At 54.2% G+C, this 24990-nt stretch overlaps 5 protein-coding genes across 5 annotated transcripts; 3 read left to right on the top strand and 2 right to left on the bottom strand.

The window, feature by feature from the left end:
* Nucleotides 1-979: 979 nt before the first annotated feature.
* K441DRAFT_536856 (glycosyltransferase family 41 protein) lies at nt 980-6236 on the top strand (the record flags this gene model as incomplete). Its single annotated transcript, XM_067642440.1, has 3 exons — nt 980-2859; nt 2910-5529; nt 5613-6236. The coding sequence occupies 3 exons, from the start codon at nt 980-982 to the stop codon at nt 6234-6236; spliced, it is 5124 nt and encodes a 1707-aa protein (XP_067509352.1).
* Nucleotides 6237-8948: 2712 nt separating this feature from the next.
* Nucleotides 8949-9659, bottom strand: K441DRAFT_652112 (uncharacterized protein). The gene has a single exon (XM_067647315.1). The coding sequence runs from the start codon at nt 9505-9507 to the stop codon at nt 9184-9186; it is 324 nt and encodes a 107-aa protein (XP_067509353.1). The 5' UTR covers nt 9508-9659; the 3' UTR covers nt 8949-9183.
* A 5073-nt stretch (nt 9660-14732) lies between these two features.
* K441DRAFT_162180 (uncharacterized protein) lies at nt 14733-16516 on the top strand. The gene is made up of 2 exons (XM_067640259.1): nt 14733-14887; nt 14945-16516. Exon 2 carries the CDS (start codon nt 15130-15132, stop codon nt 16444-16446), a length of 1317 nt encoding a protein of 438 aa, XP_067509354.1. The 5' UTR covers nt 14733-14887; nt 14945-15129; the 3' UTR covers nt 16447-16516.
* Nucleotides 16517-17894: 1378 nt separating this feature from the next.
* On the top strand, nt 17895-20087 carry K441DRAFT_692627 (uncharacterized protein; the record flags this gene model as incomplete). The annotated part of the gene is made up of 2 exons (XM_067652584.1): nt 17895-18097; nt 18186-20087. Exons 1-2 carry the CDS (start codon nt 18032-18034, stop codon nt 20085-20087), a joined length of 1968 nt encoding a protein of 655 aa, XP_067509355.1. The 5' UTR covers nt 17895-18031.
* A 572-nt stretch (nt 20088-20659) lies between these two features.
* Nucleotides 20660-23542, bottom strand: K441DRAFT_535700 (phospholipase D/nuclease; the record flags this gene model as incomplete). The annotated part of the gene is made up of 7 exons (XM_067642383.1): nt 20660-21235; nt 21326-22005; nt 22053-22677; nt 22726-22878; nt 22942-23046; nt 23092-23163; nt 23219-23542. The coding sequence occupies 7 exons, from the start codon at nt 23540-23542 to the stop codon at nt 20660-20662; spliced, it is 2535 nt and encodes an 844-aa protein (XP_067509356.1).
* Nucleotides 23543-24990: the final 1448 nt, after the last annotated feature.

Consider the following 24990-nt stretch of genomic DNA (forward strand, 5'->3'; position numbering starts at 1 on the left):
TCCTAGGCTCGTCTACAAGGCAAAAGCCAGCAAAAGCCAGGTTTCTGCTCCCTAGCCCCCGTTTGGCGCCCCACGCCCGAACTGCAGGGATTGATGCAGCCACCTGCAGAGTCCAACAATTGCACGGCTCGCAGGCGCTCCAAATCGAATGATTGCAGGCAGTCAAGGGTCAAACTCTACTAGGCTGTGCCGCGGGCTACTCGCCTCATCTGCACAACGTCGCCATAAGAATTGGACCACGGTCTGTCCTGCATCATCAAAACAGCCTGTCTCTCATTATTCCTCCAAAGCTCGTCCGCAGCTCGAGCCCGACAGTCGACGTCGCTAACCGTGTGCGCCCAGGCCATCGGCAGGGCGCCCTTCTAGTTTACGCCTACTGCGCCTCTCGTCACATCCTCGACGCTCGCTGCCGCTGTGCAGTAAAACCTCAGTTCAAGCTGCTCCATAACGACGCCCGGCTGGCTCTTCAGCTCTGTCAGTCAGCGTAAGCGTGCGTGCTTGCCTGCCTAGGGCGGCTGCATAATACATACCGGACTCGTTGGCCAGTTCCCTTGCATACCTAACCTTGCGAACTCGGACGGCTATTCTGACACTCGTCTTTACACCGCCGGCTTCACGCTTCCATCGCAATCTTCTAAACGAGCGAGATTGCTAATCTGACGCCCTGTTCCTATTGTGACGAGTACTGTACCTTTCGGCTTGCCGCCTAATTTTCCAGATCCCCGGGGCTCTCTGCTGGTGACAAGCCAGTGTTGGGACGCCCGGAACCTATACTGTTCGTCACGATATACCCGAAATGTCATGCGCAGGTGGCGGGAGACAACTTCGCAAAGGCATAGGCACAAGCCGGTCTTGGTGAAATTGCCTTTCCAGGAGTTGGACCTCGTCTTACCTTGTCGCGGTCGTCGTATTGACTATCCTGCGCGTATTTGATGAAAATTTCTTACCTTAAGGCGTTCACTAGGAATCTGAAAACACCATGACTATGGTCCGGCAATATCCCCCCCAACCGCAGCCGCAACCGCAGCTCTTTGCTCTTAGTCCATCTCTTGGACCTTACAACTCGCTGCCCGCCTCCCCACGAGCTCCTCGTCGAAATGTCCCAGGATACGACCTGCAGAGCCTTGGGCAGCAACAATTGCCCCAACAATACGCCCATCCGCTACAAAGAACAAACTCATATCCCCAACATGGGTCACTTAAAGAACAAGGCCATGAGCGAGTGAGGCAGTCAGAACACATGCTTCGCCGCAAAACTCCAAACGGAATACTAACTGCAGCATATGATGGAACGTCTGTCGAACAGACCGAGAAGCCACATGCTACCAAGCACATTCTCCTTCCAGTGACAGCTGCCGAGCCCGGTCTGGCAAATGTGGGCATATTTCCCTATACTCTAAAACATGAGCTACCATTGAGATCTTCGGGTATGGCACCCAATACCGGCTATAACGCCCTCAAGCAGGAACCTCCGAGTGGGAACTGGGATCCAGATATGCATTTCGGATTTGACCCCCCAAAGGATAGCTGGAAAAGAGCCCAACATAATTTACCTCAGATTGATTCAATGCTCAATCAAATGCCCTTGCAACAACAAGCTTTGCAATACCAGCATTACGGCCAGCAGTTCTGTGGTGCAATGGAACCATCTCTACAAAGCCCTCTAGGTCCAACTGTTTCCAATGACCAAGGTCCCTATGGACCCTACTGGCATGACGGTACATTTATACCATATCGACCTGCCGCTTTGCGAGATCCGCGTTACTATCATCACCCCGCCTCGAACTGGAGTGCGCCGCAGCCTCATGGATATCTTAGTAAAGGAATGGGAGACTGGCAATCATTCAATAACACCGTACCAAATATCAATACATTACAGCATGGGCATCATCACTTTCCCGGATCAACTCCGTTGCCGGCAACTAATAATTACAATATTGATACATCTCCCGAACATCATTTCCCATATGGCTTTCGAAGCAGCGAACCTACCCCGCAGATTAATCATCGCCGCAATCTTGGGCTGGATTATCAAGGTCAAAACTTAAACACCCAATTTGGCCATCGAACCCCGCATACTCCTCAGGATCTCCATCAATCTCTCTCTTCATCGGGTCAATCGACACCAGTACCGGAATTCACACCGGTTTCCACACCGCTCTCTGAGTTTGGGCCACAATCAAGCAATGCACAACTGAGGGAAAGAGTATTCACGTGGGCTCATACGGTTTACATTGATCTTTTGAAATACCTCCAACAGACAAAGAGAGCTAGCGCTCATAGTCGACATTCCAGTGGCCATCATCCTCCCCGTCCAAATATTTACCCTAAACCTCCGCGCCAGCCTGGCGCTACTTTTTCGTCTTCAAACAGCATCAATAGCCGAAGTCATGAAAAAGGTGTTTCAACCCCTATCCAATCCGAATCGAGCGATCTTAACCTGCAAAACCGGGAATTAATTCACAAAACTCATGCGTTTCATCACCGCTCATCTTCACTATGGTCGCCAACTGCTGTGGACCAGCGGGATCCGGATGTTCAAAGACGAGCTTCTTGGCAACAGCAATACGCGAATCCTGGCCCTGGTCCGATCCAGCTGCAAGGCCAGGGGCTTGAAACAATTCGAACATTACGTCGAACATCAGGAACATCAGTCTCAGGGATACACCCAGCCGTGCGGCACGATGTGTCTCCGACTGCCAATGCGGCTTCCGCTCTTGAGGCAATCACTAAGCATTGTGGAGATAGTTCATGGCAATGGATAGATGGCATGCTCCTGGGCGGTTGCTTAGCATATGCTCTCGGAGATTATCAGAAGGCATTGGGATGGTACTCTAGAATCCTTGATCTAGACTCCGAGTAAGTAAAAAGACTGCGGCATATTTTTTACGTTACTGACTTATATATAGCCATGTTGAGGCAATATCCAACTTAGCTGCTACACTTCTCGCGCTACAGCGAAAACAGGAGGCAGAACGATACTGGTTCCGTGCTGTTAAATTACGCCCCAGCTATTTCGAGGCCGTTGAACACTTGATTGGTCTGTTGTGTGGCGACCACCGCGGCAAAGACGCTGTGCAAATAATTGAATTCGTCGAGCGCTCTCTTAAATACGTTAAGAATGGTGAGACCTTCAAGAATGCGGACCGTCAAAGCGAACGCTCAAACTCGACGAGCCAATCTCCATGTATTTCTGAACTCTCTGACAAGCCAGTCTTTGACTTCGATGGGGAGAATGAGACGACGTTTAAAGATTTGGAAGACTTCCCCGGCTCGGATCAACCAGGTTTCGGGTCAAGTGGATATGCAATACCTGGCTCTGAGAATGGCCGCATTCTGGCGCTTGTACACGCCAAAGGCAATATGCTCTATGCGCTAGGAGACAATATTGGCGCAGCTAAAGCCTTCGAGAATGCCGTATTGATTGGTGCTGGTCGACGAATTCAAGGAATAGGGGGCCTTATCAAACATATCCTCTCGGTCGTAGGCTATGACCCTGGAGAGAGACCTATGGACGTCCGTCGACCTCCGCCATCAAATGATCCAATTCTCCTTCATCCAGAGCCTGCGCTGAAAACATCGCAACTTTGCTTTCCACCTCACGGCCTGCTACCCGGGCTCAAGCATGTACCGAGTGAAGGCATGGCTAGAAAGGCAGCTGTATCCACAACTAGCAACTCACTCCTATCATTAGCAAAGATATTTCAGGACGGAATGGCAATGAACTCACCGAAGGCTTCTGCTTATCAGACAACTTACGGTGTCCGTGAGATCCTTGCGTTGTACTATCTCTCATTGTCGCTCCAGCCAAGTCCATCAACAGCTAATAATGTTGGTATTCTTCTCGCAAGTGTTCAGCAGTCCGCACCTTCTAAGCACATCCCTGTTTCTACTCCAATCCCGAAACCTCAGATTCCTGGCCTAGTCCCTGGAAGTGGAATTGCGCTTGCTCTAGCCTACTACAACTATGGCCTCCTCCTTGACTCTAGACATGCACATCTATATACGAACCTTGGCAGCTTGCTCAAAGATATTGGGCAGCTAGATGTTGCGATCCAAATGTACGAGCAGGCTGTGGCGTGTGACGGGAATTTCGACATTGCTCTTGCGAACCTAGCAAACGCCGTCAAAGACAAGGGAAGGATCAGTGATGCGATCATGTACTATCGACGAGCTGTACAAGCAAGCCCAGACTTCGCTGAGGCTGTTTGTGGGCTTGCCAATGCCCTGAATTCAGTCTGTGGATGGGCCGGTCGAGGTGGTATTGCTACCGATAACGGCAGTCGAGACCGCTGGCATGTTGACGAGAAGGGTATGCTTTTAGATGCCAAGCTACCGGGCGCAATGAGCTCAGGCTGGATCAAGAGAGTTGTGGACCTTGTCGAAAAGCAGTTAGCTGATGGCGAAGACTGGGGTAGAGGCATCATCGATGGTCAGTTCATTGAGGACGTGATTCGGCCATTGTCTCTCTCCGAAGGCACAGCACTGGTTGTCAAAGATAAGGAAAGGAACATGAGAGCGACGCTGAACAGCTGGCAAGGTCAGAAATGGGAGGGTGCGAGACTTGTCCGCCTGGTCGAGCGTGCAACTAGGAGGCTTGCATGGCAATGGTATCAGGACAAGTACATCAGACGACAGCAACGCCCTGCATTAGCCTACAAACGGCCTCAACTTCCAGTAGCGTTGACAGTTCCGGCTGCTCCAACAGTCCTGCCTTTCCATACCTTTACTTGCCCAATGTCCGCAAAGCAGATTCGCTTGATTTCACAGCGGAACGGCCTTCGAATATCCTGTTCAACTCTTAGAGCGCCGTGGCTTCCGCCAACCGTGTTCCCACCTCCTCCACCTCCAAATCCGTTCCTCAAGGTTGGATACGTTTCGTCAGACTTCAACAACCACCCCCTAGCACATCTGATGCAATCGGCCTTTGGGCTTCATAACCCAGCGCGCGTGCGAGCGTACTGCTACGCAACAACAGCCAGCGACGGATCCGTCCACCGACAGCAAATAGAAAGGGAATCACCAGTCTTCTACGACGCCAGCGGCTGGCCAGCCGAGCGACTCGTCAACCAGATCGTGCAAGACGGGATCCACATCCTGATCAACCTGAACGGTTACACGCGGGGCGCACGGAACGAGGTCTTCGCCGCACGGCCCGCTCCGATCCAGATGTCCTTCATGGGCTTCGCGGGCACGCTGGGGGCTGAGTGGTGCGATTACCTGCTGGCGGATGAGACGGCGGTGCCTCCCAGCACGCTGCGGAGGTGGCGGCGCAACATCGACATGGAGGACCAGCTAGCGGACGAGAATAGCGGCGGCAGCGACGACAGCTGGGTGTACGGCGAGAATATCATCTTCTGCCGTGACACGTTCTTCTGCTGCGATCACCGACAGAGCGCGCCGGACTCGCAGGACAAGCAACTCAACTGGGAGGAGGAGCAGACGCGGCGGTGGAACATGCGCAAGGAGATCTTCCCGAACTTGCCAGACGACGCTATTATTCTGGGGAACTTTAACCAGCTGTATAAGGTATGCTACACGTCCCTTTATTGTCTATTCAGACCCATCCTTCCACCCAATATCCTCAGACACCACACTAACGTCACCCCTAGATCGAACCGACAACCTTCCGCACCTGGCTCCGCATCCTCGCCAAACTCCCAAAGGCCATCCTCTGGCTGCTGCGCTTCCCGGACCTGGGCGAAGCGAACCTGAAGCAAACGGCGCAACTCTGGGCGGGGCCGGACGTGGCGTCGCGCGTGCTCTTCACGGACGTGGCGCCGAAGCACCAGCACATTGCGCGGGCGCGGGTGTGCGACCTCTTCCTCGACACGCCCGAGTGCAACGCCCACACGACGGCCGCCGACGTCCTGTGGAGCGGCACCCCGCTGCTGACGCTGCCGCGGTACCCCTACAAGATGTGCAGCCGCATGGCCGCGAGCATCCTCAAGGGCGCGCTGCCGAAGAGCGACGAGGGCCGCCGCGCCGCGCGCGACTTGGTGGTCGCGAGCGAGGATGAGTACGAGGAGCAGGCGGTGCGGTTGGGGAGGGGGTGCGAGTACGAGGGGCATCGGGCCAAGGGGCGGTTGGCCGAGTTGAGGAGGCTGCTGTACGAGGCGCGGTGGACGAGCGCGCTGTTTGATACGAGGAGGTGGGTGAGGGATCTGGAGGAGGTGTATTGGGTTAGTTGGGGGAAGTGGGAGAGGGGGGAGGGCGGTGATATTTGGTTGAAGTGAGTGTGCGTCTCTCGTATGTGTGTGAAGTGAGGGAGAGAGGGCTGGCGCGGTGTGTTGTGGGCATGTTGTGGGCATGCTGTGAGCGGGCTGGGCTGGTGGAGTCTTAGCTCCTCTGCTTGCGCGGATAATGGGGCGCTGATGTCTACGCTTCCACAACACTGCTTTCACAGCCAGAGGCGGAAACAGGATGGATGGGCTAGCACGGAAGCAATATGGGATTCTACTACTCGATAAGGAAGTGGATGGGTGGGTGGGTTGGCGTGCGTCTAGGTATCAAATAATCCAAGAGCTGGAGAAACCGGTTGGGAAGGAGGGAGGAGTTATTTGGCGTTTTACTTCTTCACTTTGGGCTCGGTGTGGTGGTTGTTTGTCTCCTTTCTCCTCTCTGTCCTGTCTTTTTGTTCCTTGTCTAGCCTCACTCGCTGGCTTCGCGATTGTTGTCATTTTTGGACTGTTTTCTGGGATATTATAAGAGTAAGAGTAAAAACCGGTCGTTGGGAATATCAGACAGAACGTCTAGGGTCGCGAGGCCCGCTGCTTGTTTCGCATTTTGCGCTGCGCTGCGCTGCTGCTGCTGCTGCTGCGCTGCTCTGGTATCTATCGAAAGAGCTTTCTTGCTTCGCTGCATTTCTTCTTTTGGTGCGTGGTACATTGCCCGGTCTGGCTGCTGGCCTGCAGGGAGCCTGATGTTGAGCAGGGCATGTTTTCGGGCAAGCGACTGAAGGAGCGGTGGGCTATCTGTTTGGCATTTCTGCAAGCGGGTTTGGTTTGGGCATAATGGATGGACATGATCGCGATGGTGGTGGACTTACCCGGGGGTTGGGAAGGGATCATTGTCGATGGGGCATCGCTATGGCAGGGCGCGTAATGATAATCGAGCTGGTTGAGTTGCCCAGTCCTGCAGTCTCTGTTGAACCCTCTCATTCGGTGCCGTTTTACATGAGCTGTGTGTAGCGGTCTCTCGACCTCTAACGTGTGGATTAACCGGATTTTTCACAGCGTATCAGGGTTTTTTAGTTTTGGTTAATGGGGCACTGTGCAGCATCGCAAAACCATTCGCTGGCGCTCCCAGCTGTCGACCGGGGCAGGTTTTCCAAATTGTTTTTGCAGTTCGTCAAGGGCCCTGCTTGCCGTTTTGGGACGGTAGGATCGAACGATTGCGGCAATCCGGGGCTGGAAGGCGACGATCAGCAGAAGGATGTGCTGGCAGGGTTTATTGATGGGCATTCACTATCACAATCACACAATACACGTACAGGCACAGGCAGCGCGGGTACAGCAAAAAGGCTAAAGCAAGACATGGCAAATGCTCAAGCAGGATTCCTGCGGCGCCGAGAGCCAGACAGAGAGGGAGGAATGCCAAACGGGCAGAATAGCGTCCAGACCAACGTTGACGCGCGCCTCTCCGACTCGCCGGACTGTTTGCGGGAAGGCCGAGAGAAAACGGGCGCTGGTCTGGACGGTTGAGAGTAGTAGACGATGCCAATCCGTGCGACACCCTCCTCCTCGGCCCAAAACGGGCTGGCCGGAACCGTTTTTTGGCAGATGCAGCCCACGGGGGAAAACAGCATTGGTCAGAATACGGGAAGTGGAAGCAGAAAACGGGTGGTTTCAGCCAGCCTAAACAGCCTCATCGGACGCATTCCCGTCATCCAGAGCGGTTTTGGGTTGCGGGCGGTAGAGGGAAAGGGAAGAAAGTGGAGCGGGTGAGGGTCATGATTCAAACACGTCGGCGACCAAAACCCGCTTTGGGACGAGAACGAGAATCCGCGGCGGCCCAATACTGTACCATTGCTCGTATTTTCGCACCATTTTGATAGAAGAAAAAGCCCTGGCAATTTTCCTGCCCGCCAGGGCACGGGTTTTGCGCGTCACGCCCACTTGCACGTACTCCCTCCCCAGCTCTCTGGTGGTGCGCTTACGGATAGGGGAGCAGTAAAACGCCCTCGTTCCTACCATCTACGCCAGAATCGCGTGACGGTGGGTTCCAAGGCGTTCGCACTGGCTGGAGCGCTGACCAGCGATGTGGAGCGAGAGTGTATGGGAGGGGGCTGTATGGGCCGCCTGCCGAGCAGCCACGAACCCTCGATCCGATCCCGAACCCAGAACGTTCCTCTGGGAAGCTTAGAGAACCCTTGTATTTTCGGTTTTTGTTTTTGTTATTTACGGAACCTGGTGATGGTTCGCAGGGGTGAGCGAGGGAGGGGGGATGTTCAGAAAGGATTATTTGGGAGAGCAAAAAAACCTGAATCTATCCGTTGATTATCGAGGTGCAGGATCAGGATCGCATCAGGATCAGCATCTTGCACATAGCGGTTACGTTATCTTGCTGGGAGGCCTGAAAAAGAGCAAAACCCATGCACAGCTGGCAGAAGAGGGGGATGAATAGTCAACCGGTGGGGAGGGGGGGATTGTTGGGCGTGTGGGGACGGTATCTCTTTCTCACTTCGCTGACCGAGCCTAGGATTTTTTTCTTGGATGAGCAACGGACGTACTCGCACGGCGATAGGAGCAGACGGTTTTTCGCAGTGAGGGACGGCAATACGCTATTAGGGTGTGGAGCCCGCCGATCCGATTCGGTCTCTTGCTGAGATCTAACGGCGTCGATTCTGCACCTTTTCGCACCGTCGAGTGACGCTGTGAGTGGCCAGAGTGCGGCGGCGCGGGCCAGGCTGACGAGTCAGAGCGCCCGCGGGTCTGTCAACGGAGAGGCAGGCCCGCACCGCTCCAAGCCCGTGTTTTGCTTTTATTCGCACACGATGGCCAGCAGCGTTGTACGTTTTGGGCGGGAAGGGCCTGCAGTAGGCGGCAGAGGCCTGAGCCGTGCCAATTACAGAGCAGTGCACGGCGGCCGGATGGAGACAGTCCTATGATTTGTCGTGTGGGATCAGCGAGGGTGCCGCGAATCTGGTGTGTCTATCGATCGAGCTCAGCTTGCCGTTGTCGACTACGAGAACAGGGGGGTTGCTTTGAAAAGAGCAAAGCTAGTCCCGGCGGCCGGTTGGTGTCTGGGTGATGAGCAGAAAGTGGCCGTTTGAGGGGCGGTGGTGTGGTTTGGGGAAAGGAAAAAAAGGGGTTTGGTCAGGATGTGGCAAGCCTCTGAGGTGATCTGCAGTGGGCTTGGTGGATTTCGGGGGGCTTCATGGAGGTTGGTGAGATCGCTTGGCTTGCGCCTAGGTCGAAAACAGGTGGGTGGCAGAGCGGTGGCAGGGCGGTGCTGGTCGGTGGTGCGGGCGTGATTGGCTCGGGCTAAGGCGCGGCTGCGGATCATGGCTTCGACGGCCTCGTTAATCTTGAAAATGGCGTAGATCTTATTCTGGCTGGCCCCTGCGCGGCATCCTTACTCGGCGCTGCTGGGCGTTGCTGGGCGTTGCGGGCGTGGTTGGCGTGGTTGGCGTGGTTGGCGTGGTTGGCGTGCCGGCGTGTGGGCGTGTTGTTTTCTTTTTGCCCTCTTCGCCATCGCCACCGAGCACCCAGCTCTACAAGGGTCCGCTCAACACTACCCCCTCATTTCCAGCCAGTGTCTCGTGTTGCCAGAGAAATGGAATGCCCTCCATCCCATTGACCAGGTCCCTTGTCCACCAAGCATCATGATGAATAGCCTTTAATGAGACGGCCATTCGCGCTGCCGTTTGAGGACAGCCTCGCTCACCCTCGTCGCAATGGAAATTGCCGTTTCTATGAGAGCCTGGCAGAGAGCCTGGCAGAGACCTGGCAGAGAGCCTGGCAAATTCCGCAGCGTATCACCACTCACTATTTCTCAGGTACAAGATATGCCAGGATGAAAAGGCGCCAGAAAAGAGGGATAGGAAGGGGAAGGCAGGGCAAGGAAAGGATTGTACTCCCAAAGCAGGCAGGCATCGCAATCCATGCACGTCCAAATCTCGGTGATGGAATTGCGCAGAATCGCGTCGGTACAACTCCGTCATCTACGAGACCACCGTTGTCGTTACCTCGGCCTCGGGTGCCCATATGTTTGCTTTCGCTGGACTGTCCGGCCGACTTTCCCTCGAGTCGGGACTGTGGGCGGCCTCTGAATGCAAGATAGAGTTTGCCTGCGTCGTAATCGAACCATCAATCCTGCAGGGAGGGCCCTTGCGCTGCATTGCTTGACTATTTCGTTGATGGGCTACTTTCTGCCGCGAAAATCCCTTTCTCCTCCTGTCCTGTTCTCAGGGATCGAGCCATCCACTCATCGACNCATGGACCCATCAACACAGCAACACCCCTCGGGGTCCCCAGTTACGTCAGTATTATCAACATTGCCAGTAGTTATCACTATTCTGTTACTATTGATTTTCCGCCCACGAGACGCTATTTCGAGCACAACCCCGACCTTGCTGCGAGATTGGCACAGCGAGATGTGCAGGGCGTCTACCGTGCGAGGCCAGTGGGAATGCTGGTCCCAGGAAAGCAATATAGGTTATACATCAATATATTTGGGGGCCTCTTCTCTCTCTCGCGTCCATTTCCATCACCAGCCGCTGTGACGCAAAGATTCCGGCCCACCTGCTCGGATTGGTCTTCTACCCTTGAACTATGCACCGGCAGGCCTTTTATCATTCATCCAGGAGACTCTAAATTTTGCTCGGACATTGCACTGGTCACGACAGGAGCCACACGCTCAATTGTCGGGACCACCGTTTGTCCCAGACCACGGGAAGCCGCAGCTTGGGCTCCACAGACGTCGCTGGTTGTTTGCACCTCGTGCGATTCCCAACTCCAGCCCGCTGACATGCAGATATCCAAGCGATGTCGACGCAGAGTGCGACTGGGGTCGGTTCGTGTTCGTCGCTGCGAGTTCATGTAGCACATCACTCTGAAGTCCGTAAAAGCAACAAGCGTTGACCGATCTGCATGACAAGTGCTGCGCCGGTTACACAGGTCGGCGACCTCGCTGAGGCCCGACCAATTTCCCTGGGCTTGGGTAAGCCATGGCGCAGACCCTGGGCCATTCCCCCACCCACACGCCCCGTTTAGGGGGGCTTGCGTGCAGCCATCACCAGGGGTGTCGCGCGCAACCGCCGTCCAGAGCCCACGAAACCGGCGGTGATGCGCTGCGAAACGGCGGCTGTGGCCTCGATAAATGGATGATGTCAATTAGGTTTATTTAGCGGCGTGTCATTTGCTATGCTTCTGATTCGTATCACACGCCATTCGGGCGGATGCGCGACAGGGCGAACAGGGTTAACAAGTCAGTTGCAAAGACCGAACGACCCCCGGAGGAGTGTTTTTTGGCAGATTTGGCAAAAGGGCCAGTTCAGTCGGGTCCTGATATAGGAAATGCGGTGCCCTGTGAAAGAAGATCGCCCCGTGGCGGCCGTTGTTTCTGGCTGAACGGGTCACGATTTGGGAGAGGATAGGCGGGTGACTGCTCGATCCATCGACGCACGCATGCAAGAGGTCGTTTTAAGCCTATGATGCGCAGTGCCCAAAACCTGGGGGAGTGGATGGCTGGAAGATGACCGCGCCCTGGTGCTTCGGGGGGAGGGGTCAGCGACAAGCGCTCGCATCCTGGTGGTTGGGTTCGCCATGCTGCACCGCGCTGACTCGGGACTTACGTTACCCTTAGCTGATGCGAGCGAGCCGTTCCTCACTAGCACAACGGGCCCCGGGCCTCTGGAACTGAGCTTAGCTTCATGCGGGAATATCTAACGAAGCGACACAGGCAGCGGCCAGGCGGGCCACCTGCCACTTGCCAGCACCTCGGAAACCCTTCAACCCCAGATCTGAGCCACAGCTGCACAAGACCGTGGACCATTTCTCGGGGTCGCCGCGACATTGCCTGAGACTCGAAGACATGAATCTCTCTTTTGCCCATCTGTTGCCGACCAGCCTTGCGCGTGGGGTGAATGCACTCAGCCAGGGACACAAACCAAGTCAGACCGCAGAACAAGGCTACGAGTCTATTTGAGGACACACGAGAGCCATGGGAGCCATGGGAGCCATGGAGCCATGTAATGTAGGTGTAATTTCGGGCCATGTCAGGCCAGGGTGTCGGGAAGCATGCCGACTGACCACGCAGACGCAAGCAGCGGTCGCAGCGGACGGGCAGGCGAGCATGTCTACTATGTAAGTAGTATGACGATTGCTTGGCCCTCGAATGACGATACGTAGCAGGTTTAAGAGAGGAAAAGATGTCCCCTGTGCTGTGCGCTCGCAGGAAGCCAGCGCCTGCCAGTGCCCACAACGGCGACATGACAATCGGATTTCTCGATCTGCTCCACCGAAGATCATCGTCGCGCGGACCAGCCGGCGCGTTCGTCTACGATGCCTACTTTGGTGAGGTTGACTGAGGTTGGCTGGAGGTTGGCTGGCGGCTGGGCAGAGCGGCCTGGGGAGAGAGACGGGTTTAGGGCGCACAAAACGTCCACGTCTGGCGTTTCCGCTCCACGCGCCAGCCGGTTGTGAAGCTGCCAAGTTTCCCAAAGCGACACTTGTCGAGTGAGTCTCGCCAGCCTCAGCAAAGCGCGTCGCCGAAAGCGGACCGTGTTACCGCTCGGGGACTCGTTCCAGGCAAAAGCCAGTGGACAAGGCGGGGCCGGCGTTGACCCGAACGGTAAGTATTTGTATTTCCATTGCGCCTCGTGATTGGCCCGCCCGCTTATTAAGGGAGTTCCCGATGGGCTGGAGCGAGCCTTTTCCCTGTGCTGCAGCCAAACGCCCTCGCCCGCCCTGACTGGATACGGGCGGGACCCGGCAAGTCGGTTTGCAAGTCCGGGAGCCAAGTCCGCTCAACGGCTGGCCTGTGACGACCGCCGCCCAAGCATGCCAGTGAAAGGTGCCCAGCGTCCGATACAATGCAGTACGTACCTGGCTTTGGGGGGGTGGGGAAGGGCAGCTCCTAGCACGCCCCTCGCTGCCTCGCCCGCCCGGATTTGCTGCTACCGCGGCAAGCAGATCACGGCGATCAGAATCTGCGCTCGGTCCAAAAGCGAGTCTCTGCGCAGCGTTTGATCGCCCATCGCTTGCCTTGCTGGATCAGAACGGTGACGCCCTTTCCAACGTCCATCGCAGCCTCAAACACGATCTGCCTCGGGCAGAGTTTTGTTTGTTGTTCTCGATGATGACGCTGGCGATGAGGCTGTTTCTGCTGTTTCTGCGGTTTTCTGACCGGGCTGACGACCACCGCCCAATTTGGCCCGTCGAGAATGCTCCTATAATTGGACCTGCGACAGGGCAAGGCCTGCGTAGAGCGTCATCCCACGTTCCCGGACACACAAAAAGAGTGCTCTGGCTTTTTTTAAATAATTAAAACTATGACCGGGGCAGGCTGGCACGCGCAGCATCCAGCGGACGAGCCCAGCAGGCCCAGCATCGCGTTTCCCGAGGCCTCGCAGAGAAGCGCAGCCAGGTCCCACGAAACGAGAGCCTAGGTTCCACCGCGCCGCCAGGGTCCGCCGCCGGGTTTGTCGAAGTGAACTGCGTATGCGGGCAATAATAATGATACATGCTCGGAAAAGCCAGAGCCAACTGAGGCCGCGAAGACGGCGACTGAAATCATTTGCGTGCCGACAGGGTACCCCGGACCCTGGAGACCGTCCTTGTCTCTGTCCTCGCGGGCTGGCTGAGAGCAAGGCCCTGCGAGGTTTTGCGAGCGCGCAAGACCCCGGGTGGGGGGTCGTTACCAGTTATGGTTGTCTGATCCAATTTCAGGCCATGAATCGCCCGCCAAACCGCCGGGCAGATCAAGCCTTCAGCACTCATGGAACGGACGAGGCTCGGCGCAAGGCCAAGGGCGCTGAAAGCAGCCTTCGCGGGCTTCAAAAACAGCAGGGGCCGCCACGCTGTCCCAAGCCCCAGCTCGCCTGGTGCTTACTGCGATAGGATGGCGGTTGCAAGGGGAAATATATGCACGGGAGGAAGAATCCAAAGACAGCAGAGGCAGCGCCCGCAACCACAAAAACAGCCTGTCCCAGACATCCCCATGCTGCGATGTGCAACAAGGGCTAACATCCAAGGGCTGCATCCTGCTCCCGGCGATCTGGATACGCCCAGAGGGCGGGCCAATACCCAAAGGAGAGCCACGAGAAATACATTAGTAGTAGGTTCGCCGCGCCGGCCAGCGCCTTTTCCTATCTGCCTCATAAGCTCTCCCGGATCGCCCAGTAGGTGTGGAGCCCTCCCGAAGCGATCCACTTGTGCCCCAAAAGCATACCTGTGCCGCTGCCAACGTCGACCAACCGCCGCATGACGCCCCTAGCACTTATCTCACCATCGCCTTAGCCGCATCTCAAAAGCCAAAGGCCTTGCACCGCTCCTCTTCGCCCTAAAACCTCCATAACTCCTTGAGCGCCACCTGCCATACTCCCGTTCCCGCTTTCTTAAATATACTCTCCGAAATCCACGGTCCACGAGACTTGCACCGTTGGACGCTTTCGCTCTGACACTTAACATCAGCGTCCTCTTGCTTTGACCTTTTCGCCTAGATAATTCTAAGCAACTACTAGGCATACTACTCGTTGTGTCCTGACGCTTCCCGAGTCATATTAGGTACGCCCCCCTAACTCTAACCTTCGTCCCCTCGTTACCACTACACTGCTCTGTTGTACTGTAACCCAATTGAACATCACTGCTTTATCCCCTCATAACGTTATCATTCACTATACTTCGTTAAGTTTCTTTCTATTGTCTGCTACGTCGTATTAAAAGTAAATTTTTCGATCGAGTCGCTTTTTAGAAAATGCGATGGCTGATTTCTGTTACAGTGTCTCATACGCCGGTCGAGCGAAGTGTCTAGTTGTACGCAGTATCTTGTGCCGGCTTCAAGTCCGCAAGATCGTGTTTCGGGTTATAGTTCATCGTCTGATTTCACGCAATTCTCTGCTGTGCTTTGCTTTCCACCCCAGTTACATACCCACATTTCTCTTCTACACGAACCCAAGACGACGCAATGGTGAACCATCGCCGGGGACCTTGGTCCCAGCATGAAGATAGCTGGCTCGTCAGTCTTGTCGCTCGAAACGGACCCCATAACTGGGTTCGCATTTCCCAAGAGATACAAACACGGTCACCGAAGCAGTGCCGGGAACGATACCACCAGAACCTCAAGCCTAGTTTGAACCATGAGCCAATCACTCCGGAGGAAGGCGAGCAAATCGAGAGGTTAGTCCAAGAGATGGGGAAGAGGTGGGCAGAGATCGCCAGAAGACTCAAGGGACGAAGCGACAACGCAGTGAAGAACTGGTGGAACGGTGGCCAGAATCGAAGGAAGCGCAATCCTGAGCGTCACGACGAGAGGAGCCATGATGCGGCAGAGCATTCCGCTCAAGCTGCCTATTCCTATCCTTCTCTCCCTCACCCAATCGACCGACATGACGAGCTAGCTGGTCACTCCAATGCCCAGCACTCGCTCCCTCCGTTGTTCAACGGGAGAGAAACTCAAGAGTCGATGGCTTATTATCCACAGTCTCGTCGACGATCTCTGAACCCGGCATTGAACAGTCCTCAGGCTCCACAGCTACCGCATCCACATAGCTTTGAGTCGTATCCTGGAATGAGCGCCTCTCGTCCACATGCGCTTGAGCTTCAGTTCACTGATCCATTTGCGTCTCTCCGCGGGCGCGGATACGAGACGCCTATGCCATCTCCCTCAGGGTATTCGGTCGTTTCAGCCGACGGTGCGCCATCGCTCATAACAGACAATGGTTCTGAATCGCGATCACCCCGTGGCGCAGCGTCACCGATGGAAATTACGTTGGCTCCCTTCATTGGCGGTCGTTCTGAGCGGAAGAACTCGACGACTCGATATCTACCGCAGTCTGGGTTTGCGATAGATGACGACGACCATACAACGGTGCAAATACCATGCAAAGATGAGTTCAAGAGGCGAGCATCAGTTCAATTACCACCTCTCCATCGCTCTGATATCTCAGCAATGGCACCCATATGCAGAGAGCGAAACGATAAGGCGGAAAAGCCGGGCTATTTTTCGGAAAAACCGCAGCTGCTCACACAGCCAATGCATCCTTTGTCGCACCGCCACCCTCTGCCCATTCTGGCGGAACAACGTCCATTGCCATCCTTCCACAGTCTTGCAGAACCTGGCCGAGTGCCAGAGGTTCAGGCTCAATCGCCAGGGGCTGCGAGTCCACTGTCCAGACAGTTGCCCTCGCCTTATGCTCCAGTTTTGGAGTCAAAGAGCGCACCGGCATCTCCAAGAGGGGATAACCGAGACAGGAGGATGAATCTCTCGTCTATGTTATCCTGATTCATACTTTATATGTACATTACACGCCCAAACGTCGCTCTATGTGTTCATTATCTTTCATTTACTGTTTATGATGTTTCAGCGAGGGGAATTGGAATGCCTCTTCTGTATGGCTGACCAGTGGGCGTTATGGGCCGAACTAGGTTTTTGTAATTTCCCTCAGCCACGAGCAAGCGTTGGTGGGCTTCTGGATATCATTTTGATCCACAGTTACTTTCATCTTCCTCCCATTAACCAAAAAATAAGCGTTTTTAGTTTTCTCACGTTTTGCGACATGGATCGGCATATACCCCTTAATGTAGGATTCGGGAAAGGGCATTGGATGGAGGATATTTGGGTTTTGGTTCCTCATTGCCACGGCAAGGACTAGGGTTTCATTGAGGGGCATTATTTTTCTGGTTTCACGCTGGTTGGATGGCCGCAAACGGCCGAATCAACAGCTACGGCGGGGCGTTTTTTTTTCCTCCTCTTTCTCTCTGAGCGACTAGGGGGGGGAGCATTTACTACTCCTGTAGGGCAGGGATGTGGATGAGAGTCGGCTTTTCTATCTACGCCATAGAATGTCTTGCTTTGAAACCATAATACCCAATCGAACGAGCGTAATGCAGGCGTCACAGTAGCGCGTTGCCTTCCAAAAAAATGCAAACGTCTTTTTTACCTCCCCCCCCAAAACAAGGGCCCTCCCCGATGGCTGGTGAAACTATAGTTTGAGTGCACACACACACACACATGAAGTTTCCGTTGAGGTTGGGGAGAGGAGCGGGGAGCACGCAGAAAATCCGCACTTTCCTTCCTCGGTGAGACGTTCTTGCGGCGGTGATGCCAACTCAGGAAGGGGATAGACGGGGCCTTGGAGGGCGTGCAGACGTGGACTTGCATGGCCGCGAGCGCAGAGCCCTGGCATTCCACCTATAAAACCCACGCATGCTGACACAGACATAAGAATCTGACAGCCGGGAAGGCCGCTCAGGCGGCGCGGCTGCGGATAAGAGCTCCCCGGGACGGAAACGGTGGGGATGAAGCGGCCCCCCTTAGCGTTACGTGCAGGAAAAAAATGTACATCACCATACATGACCTGCGCATTGCGAGGAGAGAGGGTTAGGGGGGGCTTGGAGGGTTTAATGTGGCAGCAATTACGACACTGTGGTTGTAGGGCGTCACGCTGTGCCGCTGGTCTACTGCGAGATCAAGGGGGGGAAGCACATGGGGCTCACTACTCCAGAGACAGGCGTGCGTGCGTGTGTGTTCGGCGCGTTTGGTGTGTCTAGGTGCCGGCGTTTCGTGCGTCGCCGTTGGGAACAAAGCCGTGGGGAGTGTTGCACTGGGCATTGACGAAAGGTGCGACGTGCGATGATCGCCTCGCTTAGCCTTGTGTCAGCCCTGCTTCAGGGTTAGTGTCTAAAGCTTGGCATCCCTTTGGCTGACCTCACCATCGCCCTGCCATCGAACTTCCATCGTCGCCGCCGACAGCGCCATCGTCTATCGTCGAAACAGCCCTGTGTAATACTTTAATGCTAATGTTTATTCTTGTTTGTCGTCGTTTCGGCTCTTTGTTTTTCCGTTCTTCGTGGCTTTGGGACTTTCTATGTCGTCCGTGTATGATCCTGACGACAGTGCTACCCTAGTTCCCCCCTGGAACACTGCATTTCGAGTATGTCCTGTCCCAATTGGACCTAATTTCTTTATTTCCATCATTATTCTGCCCAATTGGACATTCATGTGGCTGATGGCCGCTGCAGTCTCAACGAGATGTAGCTCTGCAGATTCCTGTAAACTATGTCACCGTTGCCGCCGTATCCCTCCGAGCCGCGTGCTTCTCGCACAATCGGTATGAGGATGTAGATGCTAGGAAATGCTTCTCAAATCTGCTAGCATCCGGCTTCAGAAGGTTCAGTCTCGACCTCTACTGGGATGCCGGTCGTTCCGTATGGAGCCTCTGCCCAGTCGAGATACCTGAGTCGGCCTCTTATTCCGACGGTTCGACCAGCAATGTCCTAGTTCCTTCTACTTCTGCTGCCGCACTTCAAAGTGCGCAGATAACAGCTAGAGATGTTCCCTTATATTATGATACTGCTGCTTCGACGCCCCGTCTATGGAATGAGGACCTACGGTTGTTCGAACGATTAGAGTCCACAAGCTCTTCTAGCAGCTTAAGCTCTGGACCAGTTAGTACGTCCATAAGCTATCCATTTCCTGCTCTGAATGCGACCAATTCGACCACGAGCTCCAGCGTTGCCCCGTCACCAACTAAATTTCCTACCGGTGGCGAACCTCTCATCGAAATTGGACCTTATAATTGCACTTCCACTATAGGGTTCTCCACTCTGGCCGATGTTCTCGCAGAGTATTTGAGCGACACTGGAAATACATTGGACGCAGTGTTCACCTATCTGATCCTCAATATTCATGCGGCTGCTCCATATTCATCACCCCTATCTCCAGCGCAAGAGCCCGATTCTACAGACCTGCCAGACTCGGACAATCTACTCGATCATATCGTTAGCGCAAATCTATCGTCCTATCTATTTACACCATCGATGCTGCAAGATGACCGCGCAGATCTCAATTCATCTTGGTACAATGTCGCACCAGAAAACGACCCAGCCCCAGCATACTTCACCACCGAAACCAACGACAAAGACATCGTCTCGAGCCCAGACGGCTGGCCCACCGAAACCTATATGGAATTCAAACACTACCTCCGGCTCATCGTCAGCTTCGGCAGCATTGATCCGCAGATGGCAGCCTACAACCTCACAGCCGACTACGGCTCCATCTTCCCGCCGGAATCGATGCGCTCAATCCAAGACGTCTCCATCTCGCCCTCAGGCACCCTAACTAGCGGCTGCCTCTTTGACCCAAACAGCACCTCAATTCTCACAGCGCCCAACTCCTCCTTTGCCCTCGCCGCCGTCCCTCGCCTGCCCTCCCTCGGCCTAGACCCCAACATCACACTCCCGATCCCGGCCCTCACGAACCTAACCGCCTGCGGCATCTCGCCCCTCCTCAACACGACCCTCGCCGACACCCCCGCCTCCGCCGACTCAGCCCCCTACCTCGCCTTCGCCCACAGCACGCTCTGGTCCTGGGCCCCCTCCGAACCCGCCAACGACACCACAACCCTCTGCGCGGCCCTCTACGGCGGCAGCTCCGCCGGCCGCTGGCGCGCCACCGACTGCACCGCGCACCACCGCGCGGCCTGCCGCTCGACCGACTCCCCCTACGCCTGGCACCTGACGCCGAACCTCGTCACCTACGCCGACGCCGCGGCCCCGGCCGCCTGCCCGCCTAACACCTCCTTCGCGACCCCGCGCACCGCGCTCGAGAACAGCTACCTCTACGCCGCCGCCCTGGCCGCCCCGCCCGATGCCAACGACGTCCCCGTCGTCTTTCTCAACCTGAACAGCCTCGATCTCCCGGGCTGCTGGGTCGTGGGCGCGAACGCGACCTGTCCGTATCTCCCGCCCGAGAGCGCGTACCGGACGCGCGTCGTCGTCGTGCCGACGCTCGCCGCCGTGGTTGTGTTCGTGCTGGCCGTGCTGACGCTGTTTGTGAAGTGTGCGGCGAACCGGCGGGATGGGAGGCGCGGGAGGCGGAGGAGGAATGTTGGGGGGTGGGATTATGAGGGGGTGCCGAGTTAGCTTGGTTGGGAGGGGTGTGGTGCCGAGAATGTAAAAGGCCTGTGTAGTGTTTGGTGTTTGGTGTTTGGCGTTTGGCGTCTAGCGTTGCGTTTGGATCTATAGGTATGGGTTGGTCTCACGTCTGGTGTACATCCCTGCGAAAAAGGGATTCAGATTGGAGGGAGAAAGGCAGTTGAATAGACGCGAAAAAGCGCCATGTAGGGAAAATCTAGTCGGCTCACAGAATCGGAGCACTATAAGCAAAACTACATAAAAACCGTATCAAAAAATTAAATAATGCTTTCACATCATCCTTCTTCTCAGACCTGTAAAACGCCAGCAATTAGGAAGGAATATACGACGCAAACCGAGCACCCGAAGACCCGAAAAGAGCTAGAAATACAAGAGGGAGAAGCCAACCCAGCCGCCCAAAATTGCCGCATCCCTCCCTTGTTTCCCTCGATCCCTTATCCATTGTCCAAAGCTCAAAACGCCACGCCACGCCGCCAACTCACCTGCCCTCCCCTTGTATCCCAGCACCGCTACGCTGAAACCTCTCCCTAAAGCGCCTCGCAGCCCCGAAACCTCTTCACTCAGGTATAGATACTCTCCGTATACGCATTAATCTGCAGCCCCTTCTCCGCCATCTCCGCGTCTTCCAAGAACCGCAGCGGCATCCAGACCAAATGGCCCTGAATGCGATCGAGCTCCCTCCTAACCTCAGCCACGGGACGGTTCATATCGTACAGGTGGCCCTGCTTGTACTGCTTATCAGCCTTGGGGTTCGGGGTAAAGGCGTCGTAGTCGCCGAACGAGCGGATGCAATCGTCCGGGTCGGCGTGGAACAGGTCGCGGAAGACGTCGGTGTTGGTGGAAGCGCGGCGGCACCAGAGGTCCCAGAGTGCGTCCGAGAGGGGATCGGCGACGAAGTCGAATTCGGGGCCCTCGAGGTTATCGTTCGGGCTGTCGCCGGGCGGCTGCGCGTTGGGGTCTTTGGAGGCGTCAAGGGACTGCGCGGGCAGTAGGCCCAGGTGCTCGCGCCAGAGGATCCGGCGGAGGGTCGCGGCGTGGTGGCCGGCGCGGTAGGGGACGCCGTCCATGGTGGAGTCGAGGGCCCGTGTGTCTGTCATGACGATGCTGAGCTCTGAGTCGTGGTAGCCGAGTTGGGACTAGAGGGGCGTCAGCGCTGATCAGCCTTGTTTGCGGACACGCAAGCTGGGGCTTGTGGGGAAAGGGCAGAGAGGATTTTTGGCACTCACTCGATCGTTGATATTTGAGCTCCCGCAGATTACCGTTTTGTCATCCACAATGCATACTTTTGCGTGCACATACAGCTCTTCCTGGAAGAAGTTCTCCTTTTCCTTTTCTGGATCGCCGTCCCACTTCTCCTCGCTAACTTTTTTGTCGTTGAGCATAGCATCGTCCGCGATTGAATCTGGGTCGATAGTACCGCCTTCATCGCCTAGGCCGATGTCTTCACGCTGGTCCTCGAATCTTCGCTTCTTATCGGCAGCAGCCTCACGCGCTTCGTTACCGTCGTCGTCTGGCGCCATGATCTCGTCGGCTTCAGCCCGCTGGAGCTCATGGTATGGAATACCGGATTTCTCTTCTTGCGCTTTCAGAGCCTGCGTAACGTTAAGCCGGTCGTACGAGCGCAGGTTGAATACAAAGATATGGTTCTTCGGATCGACACCTTGGGCCTCGATCTGGCCGAATATGCTGTGCTTGCCGCGCAAAATGCTCTTGTATTGGTAGTCCATGATGACTCTAGTGCCTGTAGCAGCGTCCATGCGCAGGTCGCCTGCAAAGCCGGGGATTGCTGGGATAACGATAATGACCCTGAATTTGCGGCCTTCTCTTCCAGCGTTCACACAAGCATCTACGATTGCGCGGCCGACCTGATTGTGGATTGGGCTTTGCTCCTCTCCAGTTGCTGTAACTGTCTCTTCTTAGCTTTCAATCACCAGACTACTCTAGAACACCTACTGAAGAACTGGTTTTCAATGTACACATAGTGCTGGGCATTGCGGATGATGTCGCAATAAGCTGTTTGAATACTGTGCTCCGGGGGATCAAGACCACTGCTCCAATCCGCACTACTTCTCACAAGTTGTGCATGCACTGTTCCCCGATTCTCGAGGTTCTTGGTGCTCAGCGAGGTCAAAGGATGATGAACGTAGTCTCCAACGGGAAATTTAGGTCTCTGAATACCCACAAGATCCTCGTCGGTCCCCTCTCTGTTCTCCAATGTCAGCCAGTCGTACCTTTTGTCACGCTTGTACTTGTCGCGTTTGCAGAAATTCCAGCGAAGGACAAAGTGCTCTGCGATGTCATATACGCAAGGCCCAATTAAGCCCATAGCGACGTCATGCCACGGCATGCGGCCATACTCTGTCTTGCTGAGCTGGTTCGATTTCCAGTCGTCGACAGTCTGGAAATCCATGATACGGTTGTTGTTGAAGTCTTGGCCGGGGAAGATCTCGTTCTGCACTCCGGAAGGATGCACATCGGCCAATGGGTGCTGCTTTTCATCCCATCGCCCATAGCAAAGATCTAAGCCCCCAATGAAGGCGAGATTGTAGTCAATGACAATGAATTTCTCGTGATGGGCCTAGGAATCGGTTATTTCCTACAGTCCAAGATGCAGGGAGAATATTACCCAGTAGAAAGTCATATCTCCAGCATTCTCGAACACGTTATGGTCAGGGTGTCTCATGACTCTAATATTGCCGTGTCCAGGACTACCTTCAGGGCAGATGTCCATGATTGCTTTCTTGGTATGCTCGCTGTTGCAGGTAAGTGCTGCAGACACCTATGTTTCGAATTCGCTCAGCAACGCGTCGGGGGTTTCCGAATAGCCTAGAGGATTGCACACCTCTTTGTAGACAATAATGTAGATTTTGACGCCTTCTTCTGCCTTTCTCTTCAGAACCCGGTCAAGACGCCATTCCCGGTTATAGTAAGGGGGGCGACGAAGAAACTAGGCCATCAGTCCGAGTCACAGTAGCTATTCTCACACACGTACGAGCTCCGGGGAAAGCCACCAGTCCGCGATGTATATCGTCTCCTTGGCTCTATCGAGTGCAACCGACACAGCCTACGCAGCCCATCAGCCATTTTCCGGGGTCATTCCACCTGATACATGGCCTTACCCAGAAGTAGTCTCTACCGTCGACATACCACTTGATCTCATTCCCGTATCTCTCAGGCGCAAACGAGTTAAATCGGTGGTTTTCGCAGATCATGCTGCGCTTCTCATCTGTCTTTTTCTCGTGTTCCTCGTCGTGTCGATGGTTCCTGTTGAACAAATTGCCGAACTTGCCAACCTTGTGTTTCATGTGAGTCGCCTTAATCTTAACATCGTAGAGGTGGGTTTCCTTCAGCTTTTCGCGAATGTGGGGGAAAGGGTGCTGGATCTTCTCTTTGAGGCTATGATGCTCCTCTGAAGACTCATGCTGGGGTGCCGAGGATGACATGAGAGGTAATCCTCAATCAAATAGATTCACAGGGCTACTTATATTAAGGGATGTGTTGCTAGGTTCAATTGACGCGTTGGATTGCAAGAGGAAAGACAGAGGGGATCGTAGGGTTATGTATATGGAGGCCCTTCAGGCCGTAAAACCTGTATCGTGCCCCAACTATCTTGGTGGTCAGTAGTGTGCTGGATCCGAGAAAGGAACAAACACTGGCGTTCCTGGACAAAAACAGTGACGCACGCCAAGCCTGCAGAGCCCTGGATAATTTTCCGAGATTACCTTGCACGTGCCGGTTACAACAGTAAAAGTATTTCTTTCCACCATGTATATCAATAGTATGTCCACGGTCCTCTATATATCTATTAAGTAATATATCCTTACCCTTATCTATAAACTACTTCTTTTCCTACTACGCGTCCCTCTACTATAGAACCTTTAGGTACTCCCTAATATTATTCTCCTATAAGGACTAGTAGCTATTTATACCTATAGCCTTTTATACCTAGTATAGGTATATTACAGCTATAATATAGCCGCGAATTAAGCGCTAAAATAGCCGCGTCTTATCTTAAGGTACGTTATTACTAGCCTTATAGCTTTTTACTTTTAGTAGCTAGCCTATAACCTTCTTAATAAAAAAAAAAGGAATAGCATCTTTTCCGTAATAGTATTACTATTATAGTACTACTTTTTTTTATAAAAGGCTTAGAAAGAAGGCCTAGTAGAAGCGCGCGTTAGCTATAAGTATACTACTCTATCCCTTCGTGTGGCAGAAGTGACTTTTCGTATTAGGCGCTTTGGGCGCTCCTGCCTGAGTTAGCATGCTGCAGGCACCCTAGCTAGCATAATTTTATTAGCAACCCTCACTAAAACACGTCAATATTATAATGCCGATGAAATACTGCAGAAGGCCATCAAGGCTACCATTAAAAACACCTATTTTTTTTGAGGAAGTTAGGCAAAAGTCGCGATATATAACGTCATAACTGTAGGTTTCTGCCTTTCCTCCATCAACCAGCTGCTGATTATATAGGAAAATTCTCCATCAGAGTCCTCCCCCAATTTACTACCACCTATCCACTTTATACGCGTTCTTAACGTTAATAAAAATAAGCCGGTAAAGGACCAGCTTAAGGTTATAAGGGAGGATATACTATATATATTAAATGAGGTATACCGAGTGCTATAGGTAATCAAACGGTTTAATTAGCGGTTATTTAATATAGAGGATCAATTAAAGGCAGTAGAGAAGGGCTTAAAGGAGGCTAAAAAGGACACTGTAGTAAAGGCTTAATTAGCTTTGGAGTCTTAATATTAGAGGCGTAAGGAAGTAGAGGGCCCAAAGTAGTTACCTAGTCGTCGCCTATTAAATGAAAATTGTCAAAGCACTAAAGGCATAAAGGAAGCCTATAGGCCTCGCATTTATATACCGTTTGCCTAACCTTTAT

The sequence above is a fragment of the Cenococcum geophilum genome, assembly GCF_001692895.1.
Source record: "Cenococcum geophilum 1.58 unplaced genomic scaffold K441scaffold_3, whole genome shotgun sequence".
NCBI classification, from domain to species: domain Eukaryota; kingdom Fungi; phylum Ascomycota; class Dothideomycetes; order Gloniales; family Gloniaceae; genus Cenococcum; species Cenococcum geophilum.